Below are 13,040 nucleotides of genomic sequence, written 5' to 3' on the forward strand. Positions count from 1 at the left end.
GCCTGTGATGATGTATGAGTTTGGTCCTGAGTGCCCATAGTTGCAGTGCTGCTGCTGTTGTCCCTTTAATAGAGCTCATTATTTATTCGAAGTCTTTGAGAGTAATTTTCTCTTGCGCTTCCCAAAGAACAAAGGAAAGATATGAGGTATGGATTTTCTTTGTCATTTCATTGATGCCTTAAAAACAAAGTGGTTCTCAAACAAAAACAGACAAACTCAGAAATATATATTTTTAAAATATATTTAGGCATGTTCTTTTTGCTTGAAGAGCAGGGGAACAGACTTTGACCCACAAAGGCTGTTTGAGTTGTAAGTTGGTTTATTTATTCAGTATTGATGCCTTCTAACCACCATTTCCCCTCTCTTTCTTACCCGTACAGCTGGCTGTACCTTTGACGAAGACTCTGACCCTGGACTGTGTGAGTACAAGCAGGGACAGGAGGACGACTTTGACTGGCAGCTGATGAGGACATACAACTGGCCACACAGCACCGCAGACCTGCTACGAGGTACATCTCAACACGGTTCCAATGTGGTTTATAACCCTAGGTCTTCATCTTCATCTAATGAACATCATTTCTGATGTACATTTCAGCAAAGGGTCCCAAAAACTCTATCCCATTGTCCAAATGCACACTTCACAGAACTTTGGAATTGAGCCTAAGTTAGTATGCTAGCTAGGTTTTGAAACGACAGGAGGTTGGTGGAACGTTAATTGGGGAGGATGGGCTCATAGTAATGGCTGGAATGGATGAAATGGTTTTCATGTGTTTGATACCATTCCATTCACTCCATTCCAATCAATATAATGAGCCGTCCTCCCCTCAGCAGCCTGCTGTGTATGAAACAGAAGGGGAGTAAAACAGGCCCAGCATTTCCATTAGCTCAGAGTCTGTTTCCATCATCCCCATACCGCCAGGTGGTCTTTCTGCATGTGCTCTATCACTGTTTTTCTAGGTAGGTAAGTTAGTCATGCTCCAGCAGGGGGCCAAGCCTCGTTCCACGCACGCACCCCCCCCCCCCCCACACACACACACACACCACACACACTTTATTATCTTGTGGGGACCAAGCAATTGATTCCCATTCAAAATCCTATTTTCCCTAACCCTAATTGTAACCCTAAATCTAACCCCTAACCCTAAAACACCCTTTTTCCAAACACACACACACTCTGGGAACCCAAGCCTTATTCCGTGCCCATATTTGCTGCACACACACATACAACCTGCATGTTTATTTAAAGCTTCCTGCCACCATTGAGGGAAATGGTGTGTGAGCTTCTCCAAGCCTCAGAGAAACTGTCCATGTGCGGGCGCCGCATGTAATGACGGGATATTCACTAGCACAGGTGAACTGTGACTGCTATTCATGTGTGTGTGTGTGTGTGTGTGTGTGTGTGTGTGTGTGTGTGTGCAGGAGAAGGGCCTTGCAGAGCATCCGGATTCTGCATAATGCATCTGCTGTGTTATCAAACACTTGTTCCGCTGTTCTGGGCACACACACACACATCTCTCCGCTCCGGAGGCAAAATGGGGTTAGTTAATGAACTTCCTCCCTGGGATTGGCTGATTGGCCATGGGTCACTGCTGATTGGGTCACACTGCTGATTATACTTCCTGGTGTTCCTCAGGGGCCAGTAGCAGAAACCTTTTTAGCTTCCTTTTTCCCCCTAATTTTTTATCTTTCATCTGTTAGAGGTCTTCAGATGGGGTACATGTGGGATTGAAGTGGAGTGTGTGCGTGTGTGTCTTTAAAACGTTGAAGTGGACTGCTTCAGTCATGTCTTTATTCATCATCACAGACACTCCCTCTCGGGGATGAGGAATAAAGACTATATGAAATGCACTACTCTGTTGAGGGTTTTCCATGCTAAGTACCTATTGTTTGGACTACTTGAGGCAGTAGCTTACAAACCCACAGCACACAGGCTAAAATCACTTCATGAACAGACAACCTTTTAGACAATTATTCAAGCTGCTTTGTGAGAGTGAATTTATTTATACATTTTCTGTGCGTAACAGTTGGCATCCATTTCAATGTCAACTTGAACTTGACAATCAATGCACGTCACTCAAAAATGCATGTACGTCATCCATTACGGCCATTTCCTGGCGTTACTCACTAGCCCATAAAATGATCAAGTGATGTTTTCTCTGTGAGAAAAGTCAATCCCAATCCTGGTTGTTATATTTCACGAAAATATCTTAGTGTTTCTCTTGAAACATATCAACATAAAACCAAGGGACCATGTTGATGCTTCATGCACCATTCCACCGCATAAACAATCTATAGACTTACCCATTGGGTAAGCACGTCTCTAACCCAATAACTTTCTAAGGGTTCCTCCTGAGCCGCTAAAGAGACTCTTATTGAGACAACAGCTTAGTTTATCTATCGGACACCGCAGCAGATCAATAATATAGATCACAGACCCAGAGACCACCAGAATACCAATGGTGTGGAAACACTGGAGGGAGGGAGGAAGAGAGGGAGAGGGTAGCTGCGATTCCAGAGGTGGAGTATAGGGGACATTACAGTCCCCTCCATACCTCTCTTCAGAGGCGTCATACCCTTTAAAACTGAGGATTTTTACATAGGTTGTTTGGATAAAAATATATAACATAGAAACAGAATCAATGCATATTGAATTGGGCCACCATTGCCTCCTGAAATGTTTTTGAACCTCTCCCCATTCTCTCAGGTCAACTCACAGCATCTTATTGCAGGTCTAGAAATGCGGCTGAAGACTTGTGTAATGGTATGGTGTCTGTATTTGATAAGGTTTATGTAGGAAATGAAAGGAAACTGGCATGTTATCTTGGTATAGAAAGAGTATTGCATCATCATGTGTGATTCAGGTCCGATACCTAACATGTGGACAGTGATAAGACGGACATTTTGTCCTCTGACATGATATGTGGAGAGTGAGACCGGTGATGGTGGCAGTAAGCTACAGTGTCACAACAATAAGCTACAGTGTCTGCTGGGCAGACTGGCGGTGCTGGGCAGACTGGTAGCTCAGGCGGCGCTGGGCAGACTGGCGGCACTGGCGGCGCTGGGCAGACTGGCGGCGCTGGGCAGACTGGTAGCTCAGGCGGCGCTGGGCAGACTGGCGGCACTGGCGGCGCTGGGCAGACGGGTGGCTCAGACGGCGCTGGGCAGACTGGCGGCGCTGGGCAGACTGGCGATGCTGGGCAGACTGGCGGTGCTGGGCAGACTGGTAGCTCAGGCGGCGCTGGGCAGACTGGCGGCACTGGCGGCGCTGGGCAGACTGGCGGCGCTGGGCAGACTGGTAGCTCAGGCGGCGCTGGGCAGACTGGCGGCACTGGGCAGACGGGTGGCTCAGACGGCGCTGGGCAGACGGGTAGCTCAGACGGCGCTGGGCAGACGGGTAGCTCAGACGGCGCTGGGCAGACGGGTAGCTCAGACGGCGCTGGGCAGACTAACAGCTCTGGATGCTTCATGCAGGCTGACAGCTCTGGCTGCGCTGAACAGAGGAGTACTGGTGCCTCTGGAATGAGGGGCTCTGGAGCCTCTGGCATGAGGGGCGGTAGCTCTGACAGCGCCGGACAGGCGGGAAGCTCCGGCAGCGGCGCCGGACAGGCGGGACGCTCCGGCAGCGGCGCCGGACAGGCGGGAGGCTCCGGCAGCGGCGCCGGACAGGCGGGAGGCTCCGGCAGCGGCGCCGGACAGGCGGGACGCTCCGGCAGCGGCGCCGGACAGGCGGGACGCTCCGGCAGCGGCGCTGACAGGCGGGACGCTCGCAGCGGCGCCGGACAGGCGGGACGCTCCGGCAGCGGCGCTGACAGGCGGGATGAAGCGGCGCCGGACAGGCGGGATGCAGCGGCGCCGGACAGGCGGGACGCAGCGGCGCCGGACAGGCGAGAGGCTCCGGCAGCGGCGCCGGACAGGCGGGAGGCTCCGGCAGCGGCGCCGAACAGGCGGGACGCTCCGGCAGCGGCGCCGGACAGGCGGGAGGCTCCGGCAGCGGCGCCGGACAGGCGGGACGCTCCGGCAGCGGCGCCGGACAGGCGGGAGGCTCCGGCAGCGGCGCCGGACAGGCGGGAGGCTCCGGCAGCGGCGCCGGACAGGCGGGACGCAGCGGCGCCGGACAGGCGAGAGGCTCCGGCAGCGGCGCCGGACAGGCGGGAGGCTCCGGCAGCGGCGCCGAACAGGCGGGACGCTCCGGCAGCGGCGCCGGACAGGCGGGACGCCCGGCAGCGGCGCCGGACAGGCGGGAGGCTCCGGCAGCGGCGCCGGACAGGCGGGACGCTCCGGCAGCGGCGCCGGACAGGCGGGAGGCTCCGCAGCGGCGCCGGACAGGCGGGGCAGCGCGCGCCGGACAGGCGAGAGGCTCCGGCAGCGGCGCCGGACAGGCGGGAGGCTCCGACAGCTGCGCCGGACAGGCGGGAAGCTCCGGCAGCGGCGCCGGACAGGTGGGACGCTCCGGCAGCGGCGCCGGACAGGCGGGAGGCTCCGGCAGCGGCGCCGGACAGGCGAGAAGCTCCGGCAGCGGCGCCGGACAGGCGGGACACACTGTAGGCCTGATGCGTGGTGCTGGCACTGGTGGTAATGAACCGAGGACACGCACAGGAAGCCTGGTGCGGGGAGCTGCTACCGGAGGGCTGGGGTGTGGAGGTGGTACTGGATAGACCGGACGGTGCAGGCGCACTGGAGCTCTTGAGCACCGAGCCTGCCCAACCTTACCTGGCTCGATGCCCACTCTAGCCCGGCCGATACGAGGAGCTGGAATATACCGCACCGGGCTATGCACCCGCACTGGGGACACCGTGCGCACCACTGCATAACAAGGTGCCTGCCCGGTCTCTCTAGCCCCCCGGTAACCACAGGAAGTTAGCGTAGGTCTCCTACCTAGCGTAGCCATACTCCCTGTGAGCCTCCCCCCAATACATTTTTGGGGCTGACTCTCAGGCTTCCATCCGCTCTGCCGTGCTAGCTCCTCATAATGCCGCCTCTCTGCTTTTGCTGCCTCCAGCTCGGCTTTGGGGCGACAATAATCTCCAGGCTGATCCCAGGGTCCTTTACCGTCCAGTACCTCCTCCCATGTCCATTTCTCCAGGTAGTGCAATCTCTCCCACTGTAGCTGCTGCTCTGGCATGAGGGGCGGTAGCTCTGACAGCGCCGGACAGGCGGGAAGCTCCGGCAGCGGCGCCGGACAGGCGGGACGCTCCGGCAGCGGCGCCGGACAGGCGGGAGGCTCCGACAGCTGCGCCGGACAGGCGGGAAGCTCCGGCAGCGGCGCCGGACAGGTGGGACGCTCCGGCAGCGGCGCCGGACAGGCGGGAGGCTCCGGCAGCGGCCCCGGACAGGCGAGAAGCTCCGGCAGCGGCGCCGGACAGGCGGGACACACTGTAGGCCTGATGCGTGGTGCTGGCACTGGTGGTAATGAACCGAGGACACGCACAGGAAGCCTGGTGCGGGGAGCTGCTACCGGAGGGCTGGGGTGTGGAGGTGGTACTGGATAGACCGGACGGTGCAGGCGCACTGGAGCTCTTGAGCACCGAGCCTGCCCAACCTTACCTGGCTCGATGCCCACTCTAGCCCGGCCGATACGAGGAGCTGGAATATACCGCACCGGGCTATGCACCCGCACTGGGGACACCGTGCGCACCACTGCATAACAAGGTGCCTGCCCGGTCTCTCTAGCCCCCCGGTAACCACAGGAAGTTAGCGTAGGTCTCCTACCTAGCGTAGCCATACTCCCTGTGAGCCCCCCCCCAATAAATTTTTGGGGCTGACTCTCAGGCTTCCATCCGCTCTGCCGTGCTAGCTCCTCATAATGCCGCCTCTCTGCTTTTGCTGCCTCCAGCTCGGCTTTGGGGCGACAATAATCTCCAGGCTGATCCCAGGGTCCTTTACCGTCCAGTACCTCCTCCCATGTCCATTTCTCCAGGTAGTGCAATCTCTCCCACTGTAGCTGCTGCTCTGGCATGAGGGGCGGTAGCTCTGACAGCGCCGGACAGGCGGGAAGCTCCGGCAGCGGCGCCGGACAGGCGGGACGCTCCGGCGCCGGACAGGCGGGAGGCTCCGGCAGCGGCTCCGGCAGCGCTGGACAGGCAGGACGCACTGTAGGCCTGATGCGTGGTGCTGGCACTGGTATGCCATGCATACTATGCCACGCCAACAGCTTTCTTTCTACTCTGTCCACTACATCCTCCACACTCTCAGACTCAGCACTCTGCTTCGCCGACAGCTCCAATTCCATCCATGGCTCTGCCCAGGGTCCTTTTCCGTCAAGGATCTCCTCCCAAGTCCATTTATCCAAAGAGTGCAGCCTCTCCCACTGCTGCTGCTGCCTCTGTTGCTTCTCCTGCTGCTGCCTTTGCTGCTGCTGCTGTTGCTCCTGCTGCACCTGTCGCTTCTCCTGTGGCTCCTGCCTGTTGACACGCTGCTTGGTCCTGTGGTGGGTGATTCTGTAACGGCTTTCTAATGGTGAAGGAGAGTCGGACCAAACTGCAGCGTGTCTATTGTGATTCATCTTTAATAAACAAACGTAACACAACAAAACACTAACACTACAAAACGAAAACCGAAAACAGCCTATACAAGTGTCTACTAACCTCTAACCAGGACATCAAGACACACAGGACAATCACCCACAATACAACCAAAGAATATGGCTGCCTAAATATGGTTCCCAATCAGAGACAACGGTAAACACCTGCCTCTGATTGAGAACCACTTCAGACAGCCATAGACTCTCCTAGAACACCCCACTAAGCTACAATCCCACTATACACACATTCCAAAATCCCAAGACAAAACACACCACAATACAAAAACTCTATGCCACACCCTGGCCTGACCCAATACATGAAGAAAACACAAAATACTTAGACCAGGGCGTGACAAACCCCTAGACATACAAAACCCCCTAGACAATACAAAAACTAAACAAACCACCCTTGTCACACCCTGACCTAACCAAAATAATAAAGAAAACAAAGATAACTAAGGTCAGGGCGTGACACGAAAACGCGACACTCATCTCTTAGCAGGACTTCCAACGGCGAGCATGGGGTGAAATCACCTGGGCCCTCTCTCCCCACCTCTATAGTAGCAGTTTGAAGGCAGGACATTCCCTGCACTTCACCGGCTTTGATGATCACTGACTCGAGAGTACAAAAACTAACTAGCTGTAGCAGAATGGCTCTTTGCATTTAAATGGCACATTACCAGAGTGCTCTTACTCCCTGTTCGAACATAACACGACTCCTTGCCTCATTTGCATCCCCGTGTTCTGCAGCTATGTTGTCTTTGAAGTATAGGTGTAGTAAACGTGTGTCCCAAATGGCAACCTTTTCTCTGTATAGCGCACTACTTTTGACCAGAGCCCTATGGGTAGTGCGCAAAAAGGGAATAGGGTGCCATTATGGCACGTATCCTAAAACATCCCTGTTCAGAGGTTTTTCTATTGCATTTACGCTAAAGGCATCTCTTGTCCTGGTGTTGTTGTTGGACCTTTAATGATGAAATTACCAATCCTAACAAGGTCTTTTTTTGTTCTATTAACAGGATTTAATTAGCAGCACTAGGATGTTAGGGAGAATTGTATGTTTTTTGCTGCTTGAGAATATTTCATGGTTGGTGCCAGCACTGGTTGAAGAGTAAAATCTTTTGAAATTAGGCTATTACTTGTTATTTCCATATTTTCCCCCTTGTATAGCATGTAGTGCCAAAAACAACTGGCAAAATATTGTGTAGTTAATGAATCACATCCTTTTTGTTTTCAGAGGAAGTGGGAGTCTTACTGGCCAGTTTGATCAGAATCTCTGGAGGAGAGGATATTTCACAGAAGACAGAGCTTTACTTGCTGCTTATCAGACTCTGTGGAGAGTCGAGGCTGGGCAAAGACATTTACCTTGTGTCTTTGGTCTGTGTATAACTGGTCTGCTTCAGTAAGTCCTAATTAAACTAGGACCAGAGCATGAACTGAAGAGGGGAAGAAATGGAAATGAAACAGATCCAAAAAAAAGAGGGAAGGGAGAGAGAAACGGAGGGGATGTGTACAAAGAGACCTAGACATAGTCCAAACACTTTGAGAGATTAGAGGTCGAGGGAGAGACGGATATGACCGGGGAGTCCAGACCTCTTTCTGTTAGAAAGTGAAGAGAAATTGTCAAGTGGAACTCAAATGAAGGCTCAGTTCTTATCTGTCGAAAGCACATTGAATGATAGACACTGGAAACAAATAACTGAAATGGTCAGTGTCAGGGTAGGAGAAAATGAGAGAATAAATGGTCATTTCCTGTTAGCTAGCATTCTTTGAATGAAGTATCTTGTGATTTTTAAGGATTGTCCAAATGTAACTGCATTCTGCATAATTCGGTCTTGTCAACTGCAAGCACGAATGAAATAAGTCTAATCAAATCAAAAGAACAAAGCTAGTACCATAAACTTTCACCTCTCCCGGTCTCTCTTGGATATCTAGGAATTGGACCTGAACCATCAACATTCTCAAGTGTTCCTTATTTGACAAGTTCAGAAGATACCTCTGTTTCATGCCTAATGAGCACAACCCTGAAATGGCAAAGGAACCAGGCCCATTCTCCCATTCCAAAAGGGGTACAAAGAACATGTTCTGTTCAATCACTTACCTGTGATTTCATGGCTAACGTCCTGGTCTCCTTCTGCAATCCTACGGAAGACACAGCATGGGTTGATTGGCTTACGTGGAGGACACTGCAGGAGTTGATTGACTTATTGTCCTGCTGAGCAGTAGCTCAGTGATTAGCAACAGACTGACTCTGATTCTGCATTGCTTCTGAAGAACAGAACACACTCTCGCCATTCACTGTAATCAGATCATTCAGTATGCAGGTTGGCAGATGGGAGAACGTGGCATATTATACTGTTTCAGTAGGCTTTAGATCGGGTTAAAACGTGACCGAAAATGGACCCTAAGAAAATGTTGTTTACGTCGATTAACCTTCTCTGCTGTGAGGCCTTCACAACCTTAGCAGGAGGATCTACCAAAGGAGTCAACAGAGTCTCTTTTATAGTCTCTCTTTCCCCCCTGGTCGTGATCAATCCCTAGAATTCTGTAACTAGATACACTGAGATAATTGAGGGACCAGGTCCTCTATAATTAACCTTACTGTAATTATTTTAATGACAGTGGCTTATGAAAGGAAGCTATTGTGAAGCGGTGTGGTGCTGTCATTAAGGGGGAGGCAACAGCATTCTCTCAGTGGTATAGTAAGCCTGATTCAGGCTACATAACAGGGAGGGTCCATTTCTGTTTTAACTGACATCAACTCATGTTTTCATACTCTTATGATTGACAGTAGGGAGAGGAGGCATTTTTAGATAGGGCTGTTGTCATAGAAACCGTGATTGGTACTCTGTTAGAGTACTGGATATATTGAGTATGAGTGACTGCTCTCCACACGCCTGTTCATCATCGCTAATTAAGCACCTGCGTGAGCGGCAGGTAGCCTAGCGGTTAAGAGCTTTGGGCAAGTAACCGAAAGGTTGCTGGTTTGAATCCCTGAGTGGACTAGGTGAAAAATCTGTCTGTGTCCTTGAGCAAGGCACCTAACCCTAATTGCTCCTGTATGTCTCTCTGGATAAGAGTGCCTGCTAAATGACTAAAATGTAAATGTATGTGCTCCAAACGGTGACATTGTCTCCTCGATAGTTTAGCCTCATCTTCCTGCTGACGTGATGAAACTCCTGAGTCATTATGCTAAACAACGACAGAGTGCACGCACACACACCAACACACACACTCACACACACCCTGAGTCATTATACTGAACAATGACAGGGTCAATCATTATGGCAGCCTGTTTAAGCCCCCTCTAGTTTATGAAAGGCGTTTAGAGAAGGATTTACATTCTTTATTAGCTTTGTGTCATGCCCTTCAACATCTAGTTGAGCTTTTAATACCTGGTGTTACCCACACGGTGCGTTGTCAGGGACTCAAGGGCACACATAGGTCCTAGTAGACTAGACTGCCTATCTCTACTGTCATGCTACTGCAGTATTATTAGCTACTCCCACTGACTTGTTTTATCAACACTACTTCGAGGCAGAGGAACTTGGACTGATCCTTTCTCTCTCCTCTCGCTCGCTCGCTCGCTCTCTCACTCTCTTTCTCTGTACCCCTCTCTATCCCTGTCTCTGTCTCTCTCTCTCTCTCTCTCTCTCTCTCTCTCTCTCTCTCTGTTACTTTCTCACAATAAACATGCATTCTAAAGTCTCTCTCTTTTGTTCACACAAAGTTCTCTTTTGTTCACACAAAGCAGGCACGCACACACCTCTCTCCTTTTCTTTATTTTCTTGTGGGGCTGTATTATTTGTTTCTGATTGGTTTTGGCTGTGTGTCGAGGCAGTGTTATTATCTATATGGACTGCCAAGGCATGGTTTATGGTAACAATATCCTAACAATAAACTGGATTAGGGAACAGTATATAGGATTTAAATTGCTATGGGAACTCTGTGGGGCATCAGTGTTCTATAGAGTCAGCATACACTGGTCTGAGCTGTAAGGACAAAGAATGATAGGAGGATTCAACGTTCTCCTTCCTTGCTCCTCTCCTGTCTTTTCCTCCTCCTCTCCTCTTTCCATCCCTACAAGTGCAGACAATTTCCAGACAGTCCTTTCCATACCCCCCCCCTTCTCTCTCTCTCTCTCTCTCTCTCTCTCTCTCTCTCTCTCTCTCTCTCTCTCTCTCTCTCTCTATATATATATATATATATATATATATATATATATATATATATATATCTGTCACAGTAATTGATATATGGGTGCCGGAGCTAGGTAGAGATCATTTGCATATAATGTCCTGGTAACGGATGTAATAATGAATGCCCTGGGCCCTGTGAGCTGTACAAGGAGGAGGATGAGCCTCTATAAGACTGATGATCCTTTCAATAATGCACAATAAGCAATATTTTCCTGCCAGATCAAATTAGTCTGACGTACAGCTGAGGCTGGAGCTAGCGGTGGTCAACTGAGGAGACTGGAGTATTCCTATCCAGTCTACTGTTCCTGTCCTTGGCTCTCCTCTGTATGTATAATGCTCCAGGCCTCAGTCACTCCTCTTTAGTCCCAGGTCTAAGTACCTCATCAGTCCAGTTCTTATACCCCAGCCTGACAAGCACAGCCTCGTCGGCCCTACTCCAATCCCTCCTTACTCCCAGCCCTCACCTTTAGTAACCTAACCTGTAAGATAACAATACCTCCCTAGTCTCTCAACCCGAAACCTGATGCATCTCTTAGCTCTGGACTGTGGTCCAACCCAAGCCCCAGTCCTAGCCTGGAGTTAACCCTCCTGTTGTGTTAATTTCCTGTTAATTAATTATGTGTTCCAGGTCCAAAATGACCACCCCATTATAGCTGATTATAAATCCATAATAATACATATATTATCACCTAATGTTGTGTTAGATCTTTTTATCAACTTAAGTTCTTGTGAACATTACAAGTTTTGAACTTCTATTTGCTATTTTTGGCCTGTAGCCCTCATTGATCGGAACTCATACAACTAGTTTTTGAGTTAAAAAAAATGCATAATGTGTGGATTATCTTGATTATAACAAATACTCAGATGAAACATATGGTGCTATTTATCACAGAATACTTTGTGTCAAAGTTTAACAAGGACATTTGTTTTGAAACCATTTCAAATAGTTAAATAGTGGCAGGATTTTACATCATCAACCCGGGATCGTTGGCCCTGGGTCATCCTGATAACATTTTCAGTTGACAGCTGACCTCTCCTCTCAGGTGGGGATGAAGACCAGGATAAATTCCCATTATTTGACCGGAATGTAACAACAACCTCAGCAGGGCCCTCTTCCTCATCACTGGAATGTAACAACAACCTCAGCAGGGCCCTCTTCCTCATCACTGGAATGTAACAACAACCTCAGCAGGGCCCTCTTTCTCATCACTGGAATGTAACAACAACCTCAGCAGGGCCCTCTTCCTCATCACTGGAATGTAACAACAACCTCAGCAGGGCCCTCTTCCTCATCACTGGAATGTAACAACAACCTCAGCAGGGCCCTCTTCCTCATCACTGGAATGTAACAACAACCTCAGCGGGACCCTCTTCCTCATCACTGGAATGTAACAACAACCTCAGCGGGACCCTCTTCCTCATCACTGGAATGTAACAACAACCTCAGCAGGGCCCTCTTCCTCATCACTGGAATGTAACAACAACCTCAGCAGGGCCATCTTCCTCATCACTGGAATGTAACAACAACCTCAGCAGGGCCCTCTTCCTCATCACTGGAATGTAACAACAACCTCAGCAGGGCCCTCTTCCTCATCACTGGAATGTAACAACAACCTCAGCAGGGCCCTCTTCCTCATCACTGGAATGTAACAACAACCTCAGCAGGGCCCTCTTCCTCATCACTGGAATGTAACAACAACCTCAGCAGGGCCCTCTTCCTCATCACTGGAATGTAACAACAACCTCAGCAGGGCCCTCTTCCTCATCACTGGAATGTAACAACAACCTCAGCGGGGCCCTCTTCCTCATCACTGGAATGTAACAACAACCTCAGCGAGGCCCTCTTCCTCATCACTGGAATGTAACAACAACCTCAGCGGGGCCCTCTTCCTCATCACTGGAATGTAACAACAACCTCAGCAGGGCCCTCTTCCTCATCACTAAATTGTAACAACAACCTCAGCAGGGCCCTCTTCCTCATCACTGGAATGTAGCAACAACCTCAGCAGGGCCCTCTTCCTCATCACTGGAATGTAACAACAACCTCAGCAGGGCCCTCTTCCTCATCACTGGAATGTAACAACAACCTCAGCAGGGCCCTCTTCCTCATCACTGGAATGTAACAACAACCTCAGCAGGGCCCTCTTCCTCATCACTAGATTGTAACAACAACCTCAGCAGGGCCCTCTTCCTCATTACTGGAATGTAACAACAACCTCAGCAGGGCCCTCTTCCTCATCACTGGAATGTAACAACAACCTCAGCAGGGCCCTCTTCCTCATCACTGGAATGTAACAACAACCTCAGCAGGGCCCTCTTCC

General features: G+C 50.7%; 1 protein-coding gene across 9 annotated transcripts in view; it reads left to right on the plus strand.

The window, feature by feature from the left end:
* LOC115132127 (receptor-type tyrosine-protein phosphatase U-like) overlaps positions 1–13,040 on the plus strand; it is a 310,999-nt gene that overhangs the window by 104,750 nt on the left and 193,209 nt on the right. For all 9 annotated transcript variants that reach the window (XM_065020406.1, XM_065020409.1, XM_065020410.1 and 6 more), the window contains exon 2: positions 381–509. In XM_065020406.1, the coding sequence (XP_064876478.1) occupies positions 381–509 (129 nt within the window). The remainder of the gene's footprint in view (positions 1–380; positions 510–13,040) is intronic.

Source organism: Oncorhynchus nerka, linkage group LG7 (assembly GCF_034236695.1).
Source record: "Oncorhynchus nerka isolate Pitt River linkage group LG7, Oner_Uvic_2.0, whole genome shotgun sequence".
In the NCBI taxonomy this organism is placed as follows: domain Eukaryota; kingdom Metazoa; phylum Chordata; class Actinopteri; order Salmoniformes; family Salmonidae; genus Oncorhynchus; species Oncorhynchus nerka.